At 30.9% G+C, this 16,340-nt stretch overlaps 1 protein-coding gene across 1 annotated transcript; it reads left to right on the top strand.

Moving 5' to 3' along the window:
- Positions 1-2,120: 2,120 nt before the first annotated feature.
- Positions 2,121-7,373, top strand: LOC115711229 (cysteine proteinase mucunain). Its single transcript, XM_030639561.2, has 5 exons — positions 2,121-2,893; positions 5,803-6,038; positions 6,117-6,257; positions 6,402-6,854; positions 6,992-7,373. The coding sequence occupies exons 1-5, from the start codon at positions 2,413-2,415 to the stop codon at positions 7,085-7,087; spliced, it is 1,407 nt and encodes a 468-aa protein (XP_030495421.1). The 5' UTR covers positions 2,121-2,412; the 3' UTR covers positions 7,088-7,373.
- Positions 7,374-16,340: the final 8,967 nt, after the last annotated feature.

The raw sequence follows: 16,340 nt of genomic DNA, 5'->3' as shown, positions 1-16,340 counted from the left end.
CAGATCAAAAGTACCAAAAATCCAAAAATATCTATCTAAACACTTGCATCAAAAAATCATAAGTTTAATTTTAGATCGTGACAATATCTCAACAACCACAAAATTATTCAAAAAAAAAAATCAAACATCATAAAAAAGATTCTTACCCAAATCCAGATTTTCGAAGTGATGAAATTTGTTGGTTCGATCAATGTTGGAGACTATGAATGTAAATCGTCCTTCCCATAGCCAATCACATCCTGTCATTGTCACACACTGTTTCTTTGATCAGAGCTCTAGATCGTCATATGTCATTGATGTCATTGGTTTCCGTTTGTAGAGAAGAAAGGAGTCGGGAGAGAGAAGGTGAAGAAGGTTCAATGGGGGGAATGAAGTACTCATTAAGCACTAGAAATGGCAGGAGAGAGGGAAACAAACACTACCCCACCTAATGAAGAAGGAGAAGGTCGAGAGATTACAGGGTCACTGGCATCGGAGCTACTACTAACCTACCCATCGTTAAAAGCAGCAGAGGAGTTGGAGCCAATCAGCTTCGAGGGTGGCACCACTCTTTGAGAATTATTAGGGTTTCATTGAGGTGGTAAAGAAGGAAGTGGCACAACAAATAAAAAGAAAATTAGGGTTTATTTTTTATTCTCTTATTGATTTAGTAAAAAAGGAAAAAGGAAAAAATAATTAGTATATAATTTTATTTTCTTTTTAAAATAATTTATTTTTTATTTTAATTTGATTAATTTTTAAAAATTATTATCTATGTGAACTAATAAAATTATATCATATATACTACCCAGCATGTAGCCAACTATTCCTGTAATTCCAGAGCTTCCACAACAGACAAACAAAGAAGTGATAATTTCCAGAGGCAAACTCAGTGGCTGCAAGATATAATAAATCCATACAAGTTAATGAAGAATGTTTAGTGATGAAAGCATTAAAACTAGTTAATTTCCAGAAGGTATGGAAATTAACTAGTTTTCATGCTTTCATCACTAAACATTCTTCATTAACTTGTATGGATTTATTATATCTTGCAGCCACTGAGTTTGCCTCTGGAAATTATCACTTCTTTGTTTGTCTGTTGTGGAAGCTCTGGAATTGCAGGAATAGCTACATGCTGGGTCATCTTCTTCCCCCGAACAAGTTCTATGCGAGGTTATAAACTACATTGATCAATAAAAAAGCTGCAACAAGAAGGTTCTCACCACAACACAGGTTCAAGAAGATGCAATGCTGCCTACTGGAAGTAGTCCATCTGCTTCAAATTTCACCCAGCGGCTCTATGTGGATGCAGCCCAAGATTCACAGCTTCTCAAAATGAGTTTTGGTATGACCATTCATTCCAATACAAGGGAGGTTCTTTTAAACTTGGTTAAACCTTGGAGTGGTATTACTTCACCTTTGTTAATGGAAGCACAAGCTCTTCATTTTGCTCTTTCATGGTGTCACGCTCACTCCATTTATCCGGATAGTATTGTTTCAGATTGCAAGGTTCTGGTGAATTATATTTGTAATAATGACACTCATAATCTGTATCTTAACCCTTTTGTTACTGAAATTAAGAGCTTGTTATCTTATTTCCCTAAAGTTTTTCTTAGCTATATCTCAAGAGGGGCAAATGAAGCTGCCCATTGTTTAGCTAGGACAGCTTTAGGCTTAGAGCAGGAAGCTTTATGGAGGAATTCATCTTTACAATTGTAATTGTATCTTGTACTTGTTGGTGTTATCTAATGGATATAGGTTTTTCTCAAAAAAAAAAAAAAAAAAAAATTAAATAATAAATATAGATAGAAATAATAAACTGTCAACAAAATAGATTTTGAAAATTAAGTGCTACACTTCCTCTTAGAAATTTTGTTGCTCTATTTAATAATTACGTACCGGTAACAATCATGATGTTGAAAATTGGTGGTGGCGCATGGCAATACGAAACGGAAGCTCCTCCAAACTTTTAGCCTTTTTATTTATGTGGTCCCACAAACTTAAACATGAAAAATATCATCAGTCTCACTCCACCACTCACCACCTATCCAACATTAGAGACTACGTGGCTGATTTTCATTTGCTCAGCAAATAAGAAAAAACTTAATTCCTTCATTCCCACCCACTCTCACCCCCACGGCGAGTGTGTATTTCTTTAATCATTCCTCTGTACAATTACAAAACTACAAATTAATTGATCCAGGCGCGTGAAACCACTATCCTCACTATTTACGAATAATATCCCATTTCTCTTCCTTCCTAATTCAGAACTCTTATTACAAATTGACAATCATATATTTTTCTTATTATAATATTAATAAATTATCCTCAATAACTGTGGGCTTTCGCTTTATAAGGGTGTACCTCCCCTACATTCTCATTCATACACTCTCAATTTTTCCAGCCATATTTTATAGAGAAGAAGGCTAAGAGATGGGTTCGTATCGATCTTCTTGTTCGGTGACCATAGCCATGGTCGTACTCCTCCTCTTCACGATCTTTGCCCTGTCGTCCGCCCTGGATATGTCGATCGTCTCCAACAACGATGGATATGGTGAGAAGTCGACGGGAAGGACTGACGGTGAGCTCAGAGCTATGTACGAGGCGTGGCTAGTCAAGCACGGCAAGGCCTACAACGGCTTGGGGGAGAAGGAAAAGAGGTTTGGTATCTTCACGGATAATCTCAGGTTCATCGATGAGCACAACGCTCAGAACCTCAGCTTTAAGCTGGGTCTCAACCGGTTCGCCGACTTGACCAACGAGGAATACCGGTCAAAGTACCTAGGTACCAAGATCAGTGGTAAGAAGAGGATCAGCGAACGTTATGCACCACGAATCGGAGATGATTTGCCTGAGTCCGTTGACTGGAGGAAGAAAGGCGCTGTCGTCGGTGTTAAAGACCAAGGAAGCTGCGGTGAGCTCACTGTACTATTTATTTGTTTCTTCTTAACTTTATCATTATTATTATTTTTAAAAAAGCTGTGGTGCGGCATATTATAATTTTTTTAAGTTATATGAATCTCATATTTAATTAGGGTCTACACTAATAATAATATTAGATTGGCAGGAATCGTAGAATCTCTATCTAAGAATATACTAAATTATATTTTAATTGGGAGATTATAACTAAATAGAGTTACACTAAGAAAAAAAAAATTAAAAAACAAAAAAATATCAATGTAACAATAATAACAATAAATAATCTTTAATATTATATCATAATTTTAGAATAAATATAATTTGATACATGTATTATAATTTGAAATAAAATTATGAATTTTATATAAATAAATTTACAAACTACATGTATATATTTTATTAAGATGTAATTATTCTTATATAGAGGTATACTTTGTTAATACGGGACTTAGAAAATGTATAACTAATTACAATTTAGAAGTTATTCCTATTTATAACTAGCCCAAATCAGGACTTGATTTTTTTATAACAAATTAGAGGTTATTCTTGAATAGAATATTCTCAAATAGAGGTTCTACTGTATTTGATTTTTTTAATTATATATATATATTGATTTTTTAAATTTTGCTTCAAAGATGGTAAATTTTTATTGGTTCGCCTAAGTTAGAAATAAATTTTAAAATATAATTTTTTTTTGTAGTTTATATAAAAAAAAATAATATTATTATATAAACATTTTTAATTGTTATTTTTCTTATTAAAATTATATCAACAATAAAATATAATGCTAAGATATAAAAATATGAAGGGTTAAAATTCTCCATATAGCTATTATATGTGTCCGCTAGTATTTATTTATTTTTTCTTATTATTAATGTATATGAATATAATAAATAAAAAAATATTTATATAATTATTTTACTCAAAGTATTAGAATTAAAAAAAAAAATAAAATTATTTGAATTTAATACAAAAACATAAATTAAAGTAATTAAAATAAATAATAAAAATATCAATATCTGATAGTGGAATCTTAATGTTGCTGAAGAAATAAAATTTTGGGGATTAATTTACCAAAATATAAAGTTTGGGGACTAACTTGCCAAAATTTATATAGTTTGGAGACTAATTTGCCAAAAAATAAAATTTGAGGACTAACTTGCCAAAACATGTATATTTAGGGACCTGCAGTACAAATTTTATTTTTGAAAAATAAAAATGTATTCTATAAGGGAAATTTGAAATTGCATGCTTATAATATCTTAAATTTTTTTTCCTAAATTCATAATTAATAAAATTGGTCAAATATGACCACATTATTATTTTTCCACAAATACCCCTCCCATTTAAAAAACTAAAATCAAAAGACTTAGTTCTCTCTCTCCCTCTCGCACGGTACACCCACACACCACATCGGCTTCACCTCCAACGACGACGGACGACCACCCACCGCCACCGATAGCACCGCACGATGACGGACGACCACCCGCCGCCACCACCATCGTTATCGGACCACTCCGATCGAGACCCGGACTGTATCGCACAAAACCATTTTTTTCTGGGTTTTTTCTGGTTTATCTCTCTCTCTCTCTGAAAACGCAAAAAAAAAAAAATTGGTCCAGGTCCGATGGTCGGACCATGGGTCCGATGGGGTCCGATTATTTTTCTCTCTGAAAACGCAAAAAAAAAAAAAAAATTGTCCCAGGTCCGATGGTCGGACCATGGGTCCGATTGGTCGGACCCCATCGGACCCATGGTCCGACCATCGGACCTGGGACAATTTATTTATTTTTTTTTTTGCGTTTTCAGAGAGAGAGAGATAAACTAGAAAAAACCCAAAAAAATGGTTTTGTGCGATACAGTCCGGGTCTCGATCGGAGTGGTCCGATAACGGTGGTGGTGGCGGTGGGTGGTCGTCCGTCATCGTGCGGTGCTATTGGTGGCGGTGGGTGGTCGTCCGTCGTCGTCGGAGGTGAAGCCAATGTGGTGTGTGGGTGTACCGTGCGAGAGGGAGAGAGAGAACTAAGTTTTTTGATTTTAGTTTTTTAAATGGGAGGGATATTTGTGGGAAAATAATAATGTGGTCATATTTGACCAATTTTATTAATTATGAATTTAGGAAAAAAAATTTAAGATATTATAAGCATGCAATTTCAAATTTCCCTTCTATAATCAATATTATTTTTCAATTTTAAAACTAGAAACAAAAATATTTTGTAAATTTTATTTTTATTTTTATATGTTGATTTTATTTAAATTGGGTCTGGGACTAGCAACGGGTTCGGGTCCAATGCCGAGTCGAGGTCCAGGGTACGGGGTCGGGGCCTTGGGCCTGAGTCGGGGTCCAGGTTTGGGTTTGGGATTCAGTTCGGGGTTGGGATCGGGGTTTGGATTACATAGTTTAAATTGGGATCGAAGTGTACAGTATTGATTTAGAAAGAAAAAAAACTCTTTAAAAGTAATTTTTTGTTTGTTTTTAAAACTTTTAAAGTTTTAATTCTTAACTAAAAATTTATAAAACTAACATTTTTATAGATTATGATTTTAAAAAATATTTTCATGTTTCTAGTTTTAAAAATAAAAAACTAATTGGCAGTGGCAGCTCCATGTCCAGCTATTAGACTAAATTAAATTAAATTCCGTCATGTGAGTAGAATTTGACAATTGAAATATAAATACTTTTATCAGTTTATTGGTGCAAAGTGTTAGATATTTTTAAATATACTATAATACTATTTAATAGAGAAGAAAAATGTTTTCTTAAGATTTAATGATAGAATTTATTTTATAATTTTCCTTTCTGAAATCCAAGATGTTTTTGTTGCAGTTACGTAATACAAAAATGATTTGTTTTCCATTCCTTGTATTATATATTGTTTTTTAACATTGAATATAATCGTGTAGGGAGTTGCTGGGCTTTCTCAACGATTTCTGCTGTTGAAGGAATAAATCAGATTTTGACCGGTGACCTCATCTCACTATCCGAACAGGAGCTTGTTGACTGTGATACTTCTTACAACGAGGGATGTAATGGAGGTTTGATGGACTATGCTTATGAGTTCATAATTAACAATGGTGGTATCGATAGTGAAGAAGATTATCCGTACAAAGCTACTGATGGAAAATGCGATCAATACAGGGTATGCATTTAATTTAAACGGAGATTGAAAAAGAATTATGTATGTGCTCATATAGTTTTGATCGTGTGTATTCTGCAGAAAAATGCAAGGGTGGTCACAATTGATTCTTATGAAGATGTCCCTGTGAACGACGAGAAGGCATTGCAGAAGGCGGTTGCAAACCAGCCTGTGGCTGTCGCCATTGAAGGAGGTGGCAGGGCTTTCCAGTTGTATGACTCGGTTAGTTTTACCTTTTCTTTTGAGCTAATGCTGTTAACAGTCTTATTTTATAACGAGGACGTTATCAAAATGAGAGTTACTTGTATAGTATCTCAAACACTTTTTTTTTTCATTTTTGTTTTTATCGACATTTTCTAAATTCAGGGTATATTTACCGGAGCCTGTGGGATTTCACTGGACCATGGTGTTGCGGCTGTGGGATACGGTACAGAAGATGGTACAGATTACTGGATTGTGAGAAACTCTTGGGGCAGAAGCTGGGGTGAGGCAGGCTACGTCAGGATGGAGCGTAATCTTAAAGGCACTTCCACAGGCAAGTGTGGAATCGCAATGGAGGCCTCTTATCCCATCAAGAAAGGGCAAAACCCTCCCAATCCTGGCCCCTCTCCTCCATCTCCCATTAAGCCTCCGGCAGTCTGTGACAATTACTATTCCTGTCCTGAGAGCAACACATGTTGCTGTCTTTTCCAGTGGGGCAATTACTGCTTCTCATGGGGTTGCTGCCCGCTTGAGGGTGCCACCTGTTGCGATGACCATTACAGCTGCTGCCCAAATGAATATCCCGTCTGTGACGTCAATGCAGGCACTTGCTTGATGGTAAGAGCCAACCAAATTAATCCATGACTCATTCGTAGCTAGTTTTTATTAGACTTATTGTTGGTCTATCTGAACATAGCACACCAAAAAGGGGTGTTTTTAATCATTTATATTTTTATATACATTTTATGCAACAGAGCAAGGACAATCCTCTGGGAGTGAAGGCACTGAAGCGCACACGTGCGAAACCTCATTGGGCTTTCGGAAATAATGGCATAAAGAGCAGCGCTTAAAGCAAGGGTAAACAATGCGTCAGAAGCTTGGCTTATAAGAAATTACAGTACGCTTAGTGTTCTTGTCTTGGCATACTCTCATTTCAATCCCATCACCAATGTCAATATGTAGATTGATGGAATATAATATAAAATATGACTCTGTAAATACCGCTCTATTTTATGCTGCATTTGGACGACAGGCTTATATTGTCAGCTTCGATGTACTCTGTAAAAGTATAATTGTAGCTACAAGTTTAAAGAAGCTCCAAAAATATTTTATAATATTTTTATTACATTTTTCTCCTGTCTTTGAATTGTTAATATTTTATCATTTTCAAAATATTATTTTAATCAATGAAAATGTTTAAAAATAATGAATTGCTATTAGACACTGTAGTGTCTATTAGTAATATTCTTTCAAACTTATTACATTAAATTATAAGTGACTCAATATCTAATTGTAATATAAATATGTGAGATAAAATAGATAAAGCTTTTGGTAAAATATTTTAAGTATTAACTTAGAGTAGAGAAGCTAATATGAGTGCTTCTAATTATTTATTTATGTTATAAAATAATATAGAATAAATGAGAAAAAAGAAGAAGAAGATGAAGAGAGAAAGAGAAAGTGAATGAGAATTTCTCAGTTGTTTATTCCAATGGGGTGAACCCTTATTTATACAAATACAAGAGTCAAATATTAAGAAACTAAGAAAAAGGGAAACTAAGAAAAAAATGAATATTGATTACAATTAATGGTAATAAATAAAAGATTTGGACATCCACATAATTATTAATATTTATAACACTTCCCTTTGGATGTCCATAATAACTGCCTTATTAAAAATCTTACTGAAAACTTGATCAAAAGAAAAAGAGTATAGTGTAAACTAACTCCCCCTCATTTAGGCATTTGTGGAGATCTTCTAATCGACGAATTTTGATATTGTCTACCGTCTTCTCAAATGTTGATGTTGGTAATAACTTTGTGAATAAGTTTGCAAGATTGACACTTGATTGAATATGTTGAACACCAATATACATTTTCTTGAAGCGTATAAAGAAGAATTTGGTGAAATGTGTTCTAACTCTACCTCCTTCAATGTATCCTCCTTTTAGTTGAGTGATGCAAGCAGTATTATCCATAGAGAATTGCTTGGGTTGATACTTCTTTATTGAGTGCAATCCATATGTTTCCCGAATATGCTATGTCAATGATCTCACTCACACACATTCTCTACTTGCTTCATAAAATGCAAGTATGTTAACATGATTTATAGTTACCTCGTTAAAAACCTTGCCAGAAAAACCCAGTGGGACAAAATCTGAGCTAGGGAAAAGAGTACAATATATATATATATATATTTCATATTCATAATTATTTGCAAGTTGCCTCGTTAAAAACCTTGACAGGAAAATCCAGTGGGACAAAACCTGAACTAAGAGAAAAAGAGTGCAACATAAATATGTCTCCCCCTCATGCACATATGATCCATAATTCTTTTAGTGATAATACATCTCATAAGATTATTGTTATCACTTTTAAAATATCACCATATACAATCTTTGATCATATATTTTCTATAACTCCTCCAGACAATATGTATGGACTTCTAAATTATAGATGAGGGGTTCGTGGAACATTAGTCTTTATCCAACTAATTGTATCATTCATGTGTGTACACAACTTTGTTCATTCTAAAATTTAAAATTTCAAGTAGATATGAACATAACACATTAATGGTACTATAAATTTTCATTTGTGACAATGATGGTACTCCAAGACCATATATTTATTCCATCTTGTTGTATGATCTTAATTTCCATATCAAATGATCATATATCTATAATTCTTGATACATATGAAGTACTTCAGGACTTCAATACTAATGAACAAACTTTATATATTAATATTTCTCGAAATACAAAAGAAATAAAAGTTTGTTCTTCAATTAATCAAAAACTCTTCAAGAGTCTATCACAACGTATAATTTACGTATTTATATTGCATAGACAACCATACGTATTTTTCAAACAATAATTTACTTACATACCTTTATTTCATACAAAGATCTTTGTCATATAGTGCACGCGACTTTGAATTATATCACTTAAGACATGTATTAAATTCTTCTAGAATTTGTAGATAAGGCTTATTTCAAATTCTCAATATATTAGGAGCTTTAAATAAATAAATTTTTGTTGCAACATTTATGTGACGCTTATAAATTATCATAAAATATATTCCAAGCTATAATCAAATCATGATTATATTTTCTCAATATTTAAGCCTTACTTCAATCAATCTCATGTCTATGCAAACTTTGTACAACAATTCATTATGTACAAATATATATGCAAATTTCTCATTAGAAATATTTATTTGCATACCCTACAGGTCTTACTTCACTTTATGTGAGTAAATTTTCCTGGACTGCGTCATAATATTTTGGCCAAAAATCAAAATGTATGTCGATAATTCTCGACAAATCTAATACCATGAACCTTGCTATCTCATGTTAGTTTATTGCACATGCAAACATTCAACATTTATTGTCGACAAAAATTTTATTATATGATAATTTCCTCCCATATTGACATAACTTATAGAGATCTCTTTAAATTACATATTTTTCAAATATGTTTATCATTTATAGGTACCTATATAGAATCACTTCAGGGATTCAATTATGATCAAATGTGTTATGTCTAACTTCTCTTGGGAGTCTCTTCTAGAGTACCGTTTTCATCACGGTTATCATTTTTAAATCATCAATACTATATAACACTAAGGTATCTCCATGAGTACCTCTAGATTTAACAACTTCAGGGCAAATCAAATGAACATTTACTAATAATTTCTATATTGTTCATTTACGCTTCAGGCGTTTTCAACTCATTCTATCTCAACTTTGAATAATATTGATTTGCAGTTGGTATATATCATTTTGAACTATATCGTTCTTATATACTTTGTGCAAGGATCATTTTTCAAAAATTATCATCGATCCCAACTGCTTCTCTCCCCTGATCGAGAGAATTTTTAAAAATTGTGATATCTAATAATATTAATACACCTGTAGGGATTTCAATATATCACAATTAATCAATATTTATTTAAACCTGTATATACTATATGACATTGAACTTCAGGTTCAATAAACTTCAGGTTCAAGTTCAATACTTATGAACTTAATTCATTTCTAAGAACGAGTCACACGTGTATAATTAGAAATACATAAATTTACAAATTTTGTAAATACATGATCATATAATCTTATCACATCGATAAGAAACTATGCAATAAAAATTTAACAATGGCTCAAGATTGTTAAAGAAATATAATTTAAATATTTTCTATGTGCAAATATATGCACATTCTTCTTTTGAGCCTTATAAATTAACAATGAGAAGAATCTTCTGGTTCTTCAATAAAATTTAGTCAAATCCTTTGACAATTTATTGCATATGATTGATTATGTCAAACTAATTCAAATCATGAACTTCAGGTTCACTATAATTTGTATTTCAATGAAACTTTCACAAGGTAATGTAAAATCACTACAACATATAAGTAATCATAACAAGTTTCATTTTTATATACACGAATAATATAATTATATTATTCTTCAAAATATATATACTCTTCAGGAGTCACTATTATGTTATCAAACTTTATATTTCTTCAGGAATCACTATCATCAATTCAATGATGTGTATAATATAAAATGTACATGACAACTTCATCATGTTGTTATAATGGTCAAATAGATATAATCATAATATATCATTCATTTTTCCTGGTATCTTTTTAACAAGTCGTCTAATTTATTAATGGACTATTTATCAGTCTAATTATCATGACTTGATATATTATATATTTAAATGTACAACCAGTACATATAATAAGTAATTTCTTATTACTTTCATAACTAGATAAAAGTTATACATCTAGGTACATACAAATATATTTTACTACTCCAAGTAGCAATTGTATGTAAGACTTCTTCAGGAAGCTTTTCAAATAATCATTTTGTGATTCTTTTCACTTTGATTATATTAGATCACTAACAAATATTAGTAAGTTATATATTCACTTCTGGAAATATGCAAACTGAATTAAATAGTAACTGCATATATACATATCTTGTACCAACAATAGTTTGAAACTATTGATTTCAAGAAATAATAAAATATGTATATATTAATTTGCTTCTGGCACTGCCAATACATGTGAAATCTATATTATTTGAAATAGAATTTCATGTCTATTCATTCTCTTCAGGGAATGATATTTAAATATTCTAAATGTATAATAAATTTATATAATTCACATTCTATTCAATAATCAAATATACTTTTATCTTGATTATAAGTGTGTCCGTACTACAGGTACGCGACTACTATTATTCAATTCCACACATGATATATAGATTTCATGCACTTTGATTGTGTGTGGTATTTCATCTTTTGGTTGTTTCCAATTTCTTCTGGAAATATTTGAGTAGCAAACATTGCCATTGATTATTTAAAATTATTACATTCACTTCGGGAAATGACGTTGAACAAGTAGAACATTATTATAAATTTCTTAAAAATTTATTACTTGTTCATCTATAAAAAGAAATTACTCAGCAATTTCTTTAACCATATTTCAAAGAATTTATGAATACAATTTTTGCATAATCTCCAAGATGTATGCAAAATTTGATCTTTAATATATGTCACATGCAATAATTTCTAACATTGCAAGTAATAACAATGTATGGTAACATGACTAATACAAACAATCTTTAAAAGTAGTTGAATTCAATTCGTATCATTCTCTGCAGGGAATGATGAACAATAAATACATGTCTCATGTATTTAAATAACATTAGTCATGCTCACTGTTATTCTTATACTTTGATGTTCCAATGCAATTTTCTTAACATTCTTTTTAGGTATTCAAAACCCACTATAAAATTGCATCAATAATAATCATTTTTAATGATTCTTTAGTTGTATTCACATAAATACAATCATTTTTTTTCGACAAATATAAAACATTTACTTCAGGAAATGTTTGTCAAAATCTATATCGATATTAAATTACTTTTCATTGTCCTCAAAGAATACAAGAACATATATATAAATATGTATTCATCTCTTTCAATATATATCCATCAACTATATAATGAATATTACGTTTGCATAATCTTTAGGATATATGCAAGATTTTATTGAGGATGCATAATCATCAGGATATATGCAATATTTTATTGAGGATGCATAATCTTCAGAATATATGTAATATTTTATCGATGATGCATAATCTTTAGGATATATGTAATATTTTATCGATGATACATAATCTTCTGGATATATGTATAATTTATATAGATTTTCTCTATCATATCATAGGCACACATATTGTAAATATTATGAATAATATGAACATGATATATATATATATGAAATCAATAATAAATATATAAAAACATATACATACATATAAAATATATAGATATATAGATAAAAAGAAAAAGAAAACCAAATGATTCTTGAAATTGTTTCAGTCAGATGATTATATATATAAATATATATTTAGTGTATTTTGACTTTGAAATAATTCAAGAACTTTAACAAGATACTTACATTGGGACTTGGGCAAAGACTCATGCTTGAAGCTTGGGCAGAGACTCGTGCTGATAACGTGTTATAAAATAATATAGAATAAATGAGAAAAAAGAAGAAGAAGATGAAGAGAGAAAGAGAAAGTGAATGAGAATTTCTCAGTTGTTTATTCCAATGGGGTGAACCCTTATTTATACAAATACAAGAGTCAAATATTAAGAAACTAAGAAAAAGGGAAACTAAGAAAAAAATGAATAATGATTACAATTAATGGTAATAAATAAAAGATTTGGACATCCACATAATTATTAAAATTTATAACAATTTATTTATTTATTTTTGTAGTTTTTAATTATTATAGCTCACTTATTATTGTGAGTGATCCAGTCTCCCTTTCGACTTTATTACTAACATCTAGACCCAACAATACTTATACACTCTCACATGTGTCATCAATTCTCACTATTACCCTATTACTTCATGTCCTAACATAAGTCCCATGTGTAAGGGTTTATTTATATTTTTAGTAAGTGGTATGTCTTTTCCAAGGCACTAAGTAAAATAATTTTAAAATTTGATGTATAAGGTTTGTTAATAAAATTTTTGGCATATCTAGATTGACAAAAATATTTTATAATTTGTATATAAGATTTCAGCTGAGGTATATTATATATTTTCGTTTATATCTTTCATTTATTTATTTCATTAAAAGTAAATTAAGTGTCAAACTTCTTTAAAATAAAAAAATTAGACACAACTGATACGTTTTAATGATGAAATCAATTCTTTATCTTTCCAGTCATTTTTTATATTGTATTCAAATATTATATTAATTTCCTAAATGATTTGATTAGATCTTGTGTGAAGAAAATCAAAATAAGATTTTTCTTTACTATAAAAGGAAAGTCGCACATATTGCTTACGATTCTGTAGGTACAAATTCAGAAATAATTGAAGAAAATCGAAATAAGACTTTCCTTTTCTATAAAGAAAAGTTACACCTACTGATCACGTTCTATAGGTACAAAAAATTTTGAGTTGATTGAAAATCTCTTTTAAGTAAGTTTCTTGTGAGTTGTGATCTTGTCCAGACTGTGTATGAGATGTCTAAAATGTGTATATTGATAATAAATACACATTTTAGTAGCTAGTTTTAGTAACTCTTTTATTCACTTTGAAAATCATTGATATTATTAGAAAAAGAGTGTCTTTGTTGTGTAGAGGAGAATATTTGTCTCTTCCTTTGTGTATGTATTTTGTATTGTCTTGAGTTTGTAATTAAGTCTAGAAAAGAAGAAGAAGAAGAAGAATGGTGCTACCTTTAGGAGAAGGTTCTTCAAGCTTTTGGGAGATAGCTTTTCAAGTCTTGCCTCGAGAGGAAGCAAGCACTCTTTAAGGAGGTCCAAAGGAGTTTAAGCACTTGAAGTTTCAGGAAGATTCATTTGAGAAGTTCGAATACATCAAGCTTGTAGCATACAGTTAGATGGAGTATATTTATGCGTAAGTCAATTATTTTGTATTTGTGAGACCTATCTAATGAATCTTATCTCTGGTTGTGGCCCTATGGACTAGTAATAATCTGCAAGGATTGTTGATACCACGTATAAAAATCTTGTGTGCTTTTATCTTTTCAATAATGTTTATTTTTTATTCTATTCTACAGTTACATAGTTACTATTTAAGTACAAATATTATTATTCTGTAATTAATTAAATGAACTAATAAATTAGTAATTATAAAACATGAAATTTTAATTGGTAACAGAACTGTGGTCTTATCTAGACCGTATATGAGATGTCCAAAATGTGTATATTGATAATAAATACACATTTTAGTAACTAGATTTAGTATCTCCTTTATTAACTTTGAAAATCATTCATATTATTAGAGAAGAGTGTCTTTGTTGTGTAGAGGAGTGGGTGTTTTTCTCTTTCTCTGTGTTTATGTATTTTGTATTGTCTTGAGTGTGTAATCAAGTCTACGAAAGAAGAAGAAGAACAATGCTACATTCAGGAGAAGATTCTTCAAGCTTTCGGGAGATAACTTTTCAAGTGTTGCCTCGAAGGAAGAAAGCACTCTTCAAGGAGGTTGAAGGAAATTCAAGCACTTGAAGTTCCCGCAAGATTCGTTTGAGAAGGTGGAATACATGAAGCTTGTGGCATACAAAAGAAGGAGTCTATCTATGTATAAGTTAATTACTTTGTATTTGTGAGACCTATCTAATGAATCTTATCTCTAGGCGTGGTCCCGTGGACTAGTAACAATCTGTAAGGATTGTTGATTCCACGTATAGAAACCTTGTGTGTTTATATCTTTTCTGTTAGAGATTTTATTACAATGGAAGATAAATCAAGATATTTACATGCAACTCAATTGTAAAAATAATACAAGGACAATAAAAGAGATTGATTAAATATATGTTACACAATACACATATATACACTATATATATTACAAATATATATGAAAGGTAGAAGGAGAAAATTACAACAATATAATATATATATATAGCAAGAGAAGAATATATATACACTCACTCACAACCTTGAGTGTAGAATAGTGGGGATCACCATGACTTGAACAAGGTATTACACCTTTGTCCGAAAGATTATTTCTCCCCATCTCTAAGCACTAAGGCAACTCTTTAGGAAATAGCTTTGGGAATTATCAAGCCTTAGGGTTTTCTAGTAAAGTGCTTTCTTGATAGAAAACTTCATCTCTCTCAAATGAGCACCAAAGACCTCCTTTTATGATGTTTAGGTGATCACACATAGAATTCAAAATACACACCTCATTTCCCTCCCATAAATGAGTATTAATCCATTTTGTAACAAGTATATCATCATAATTTTGAATTCCTTAAACCAAATAGTGTATGTAAAGACCACTTAGTTTAATTTGGAAATTAGCAGTTAATCATGTTTAATTATGAAAATTATTTATAGCTATTTAAATAATTATGTATACTGTTATTATTGAATTCTGAGATGCATTTTATGTCATTTAGTAGTTTTTATAATTTTGTATTTCCGGTGCCCGGTAACATGGAACTCGGTGTTTGGCTCAGTAAAATCACAACTTAGTATGTTAGTAGTGTGGGACGGTTTAGTAGATATTGGGAATGTCGGGAATGGCCGGGAATTTAGAATTTCCAAAAAAAAAAAAAATACCCCTTTAGTATTATTTATGTGATTTTAGTGTGAAGGGGCAAAATGGTCATTTTGCCCCATTATTAGTTTGTCCTTTAGTGGACTTAATAATTGAGAAATATGTATTTTATTATGCTATGTGTTGGCTGAATAAAGAGTGTTAATTTTTACATGTTTTCTCTTTTATTCAAAAAAAAAAAAAAAATTACAAAGTTAGAAAAAACTAGAAAATCAAAGCTCTCTTTTCCTCTCTCTCTCTCGGCTGGTAGCGTGTCTTTAGGGCTGCGATTTCTTGATTTTCAAGCCCTTTCTCCTTCAATCTAGTGTTCTTCAAGCTTTGGTAAGGTTTCTAAACCTTTCCCTTTTGTAATTTATGGAAAATGTTTAAAAAAGATGATTGTTGCATGTTCAATTGTTGTGATGTTTGCTGCTGTGATTTGTTGTTATTTTCAGAGGATTAGTTTTGTTATTTTAAGTAGGTTAGAGCTAGTTAATGCATGGTATTT

The sequence above is a fragment of the Cannabis sativa genome, chromosome X, assembly GCF_029168945.1.
Source record: "Cannabis sativa cultivar Pink pepper isolate KNU-18-1 chromosome X, ASM2916894v1, whole genome shotgun sequence".
NCBI classification, from domain to species: Eukaryota; Viridiplantae; Streptophyta; class Magnoliopsida; order Rosales; family Cannabaceae; genus Cannabis; species Cannabis sativa.
This window is presented reverse-complemented; position numbering and strand designations above follow the sequence as displayed.

Excerpts from the sequence above, each read along its gene's own strand:
- LOC115711229 (XM_030639561.2), top strand. The coding sequence starts at position 2,413 with ATGGGTTCGTATCGATCTTCTTGTTCGGTGACCATAGCCATGGTCGTA. Across the intron at positions 6,258-6,401 it reads CTTTCCAGTTGTATGACTCG|GGTATATTTACCGGAGCCTG; the intron begins GTTAGTTTTACC and ends TTCTAAATTCAG. Across the intron at positions 6,855-6,991 it reads ATGCAGGCACTTGCTTGATG|AGCAAGGACAATCCTCTGGG; the intron begins GTAAGAGCCAAC and ends TTTATGCAACAG.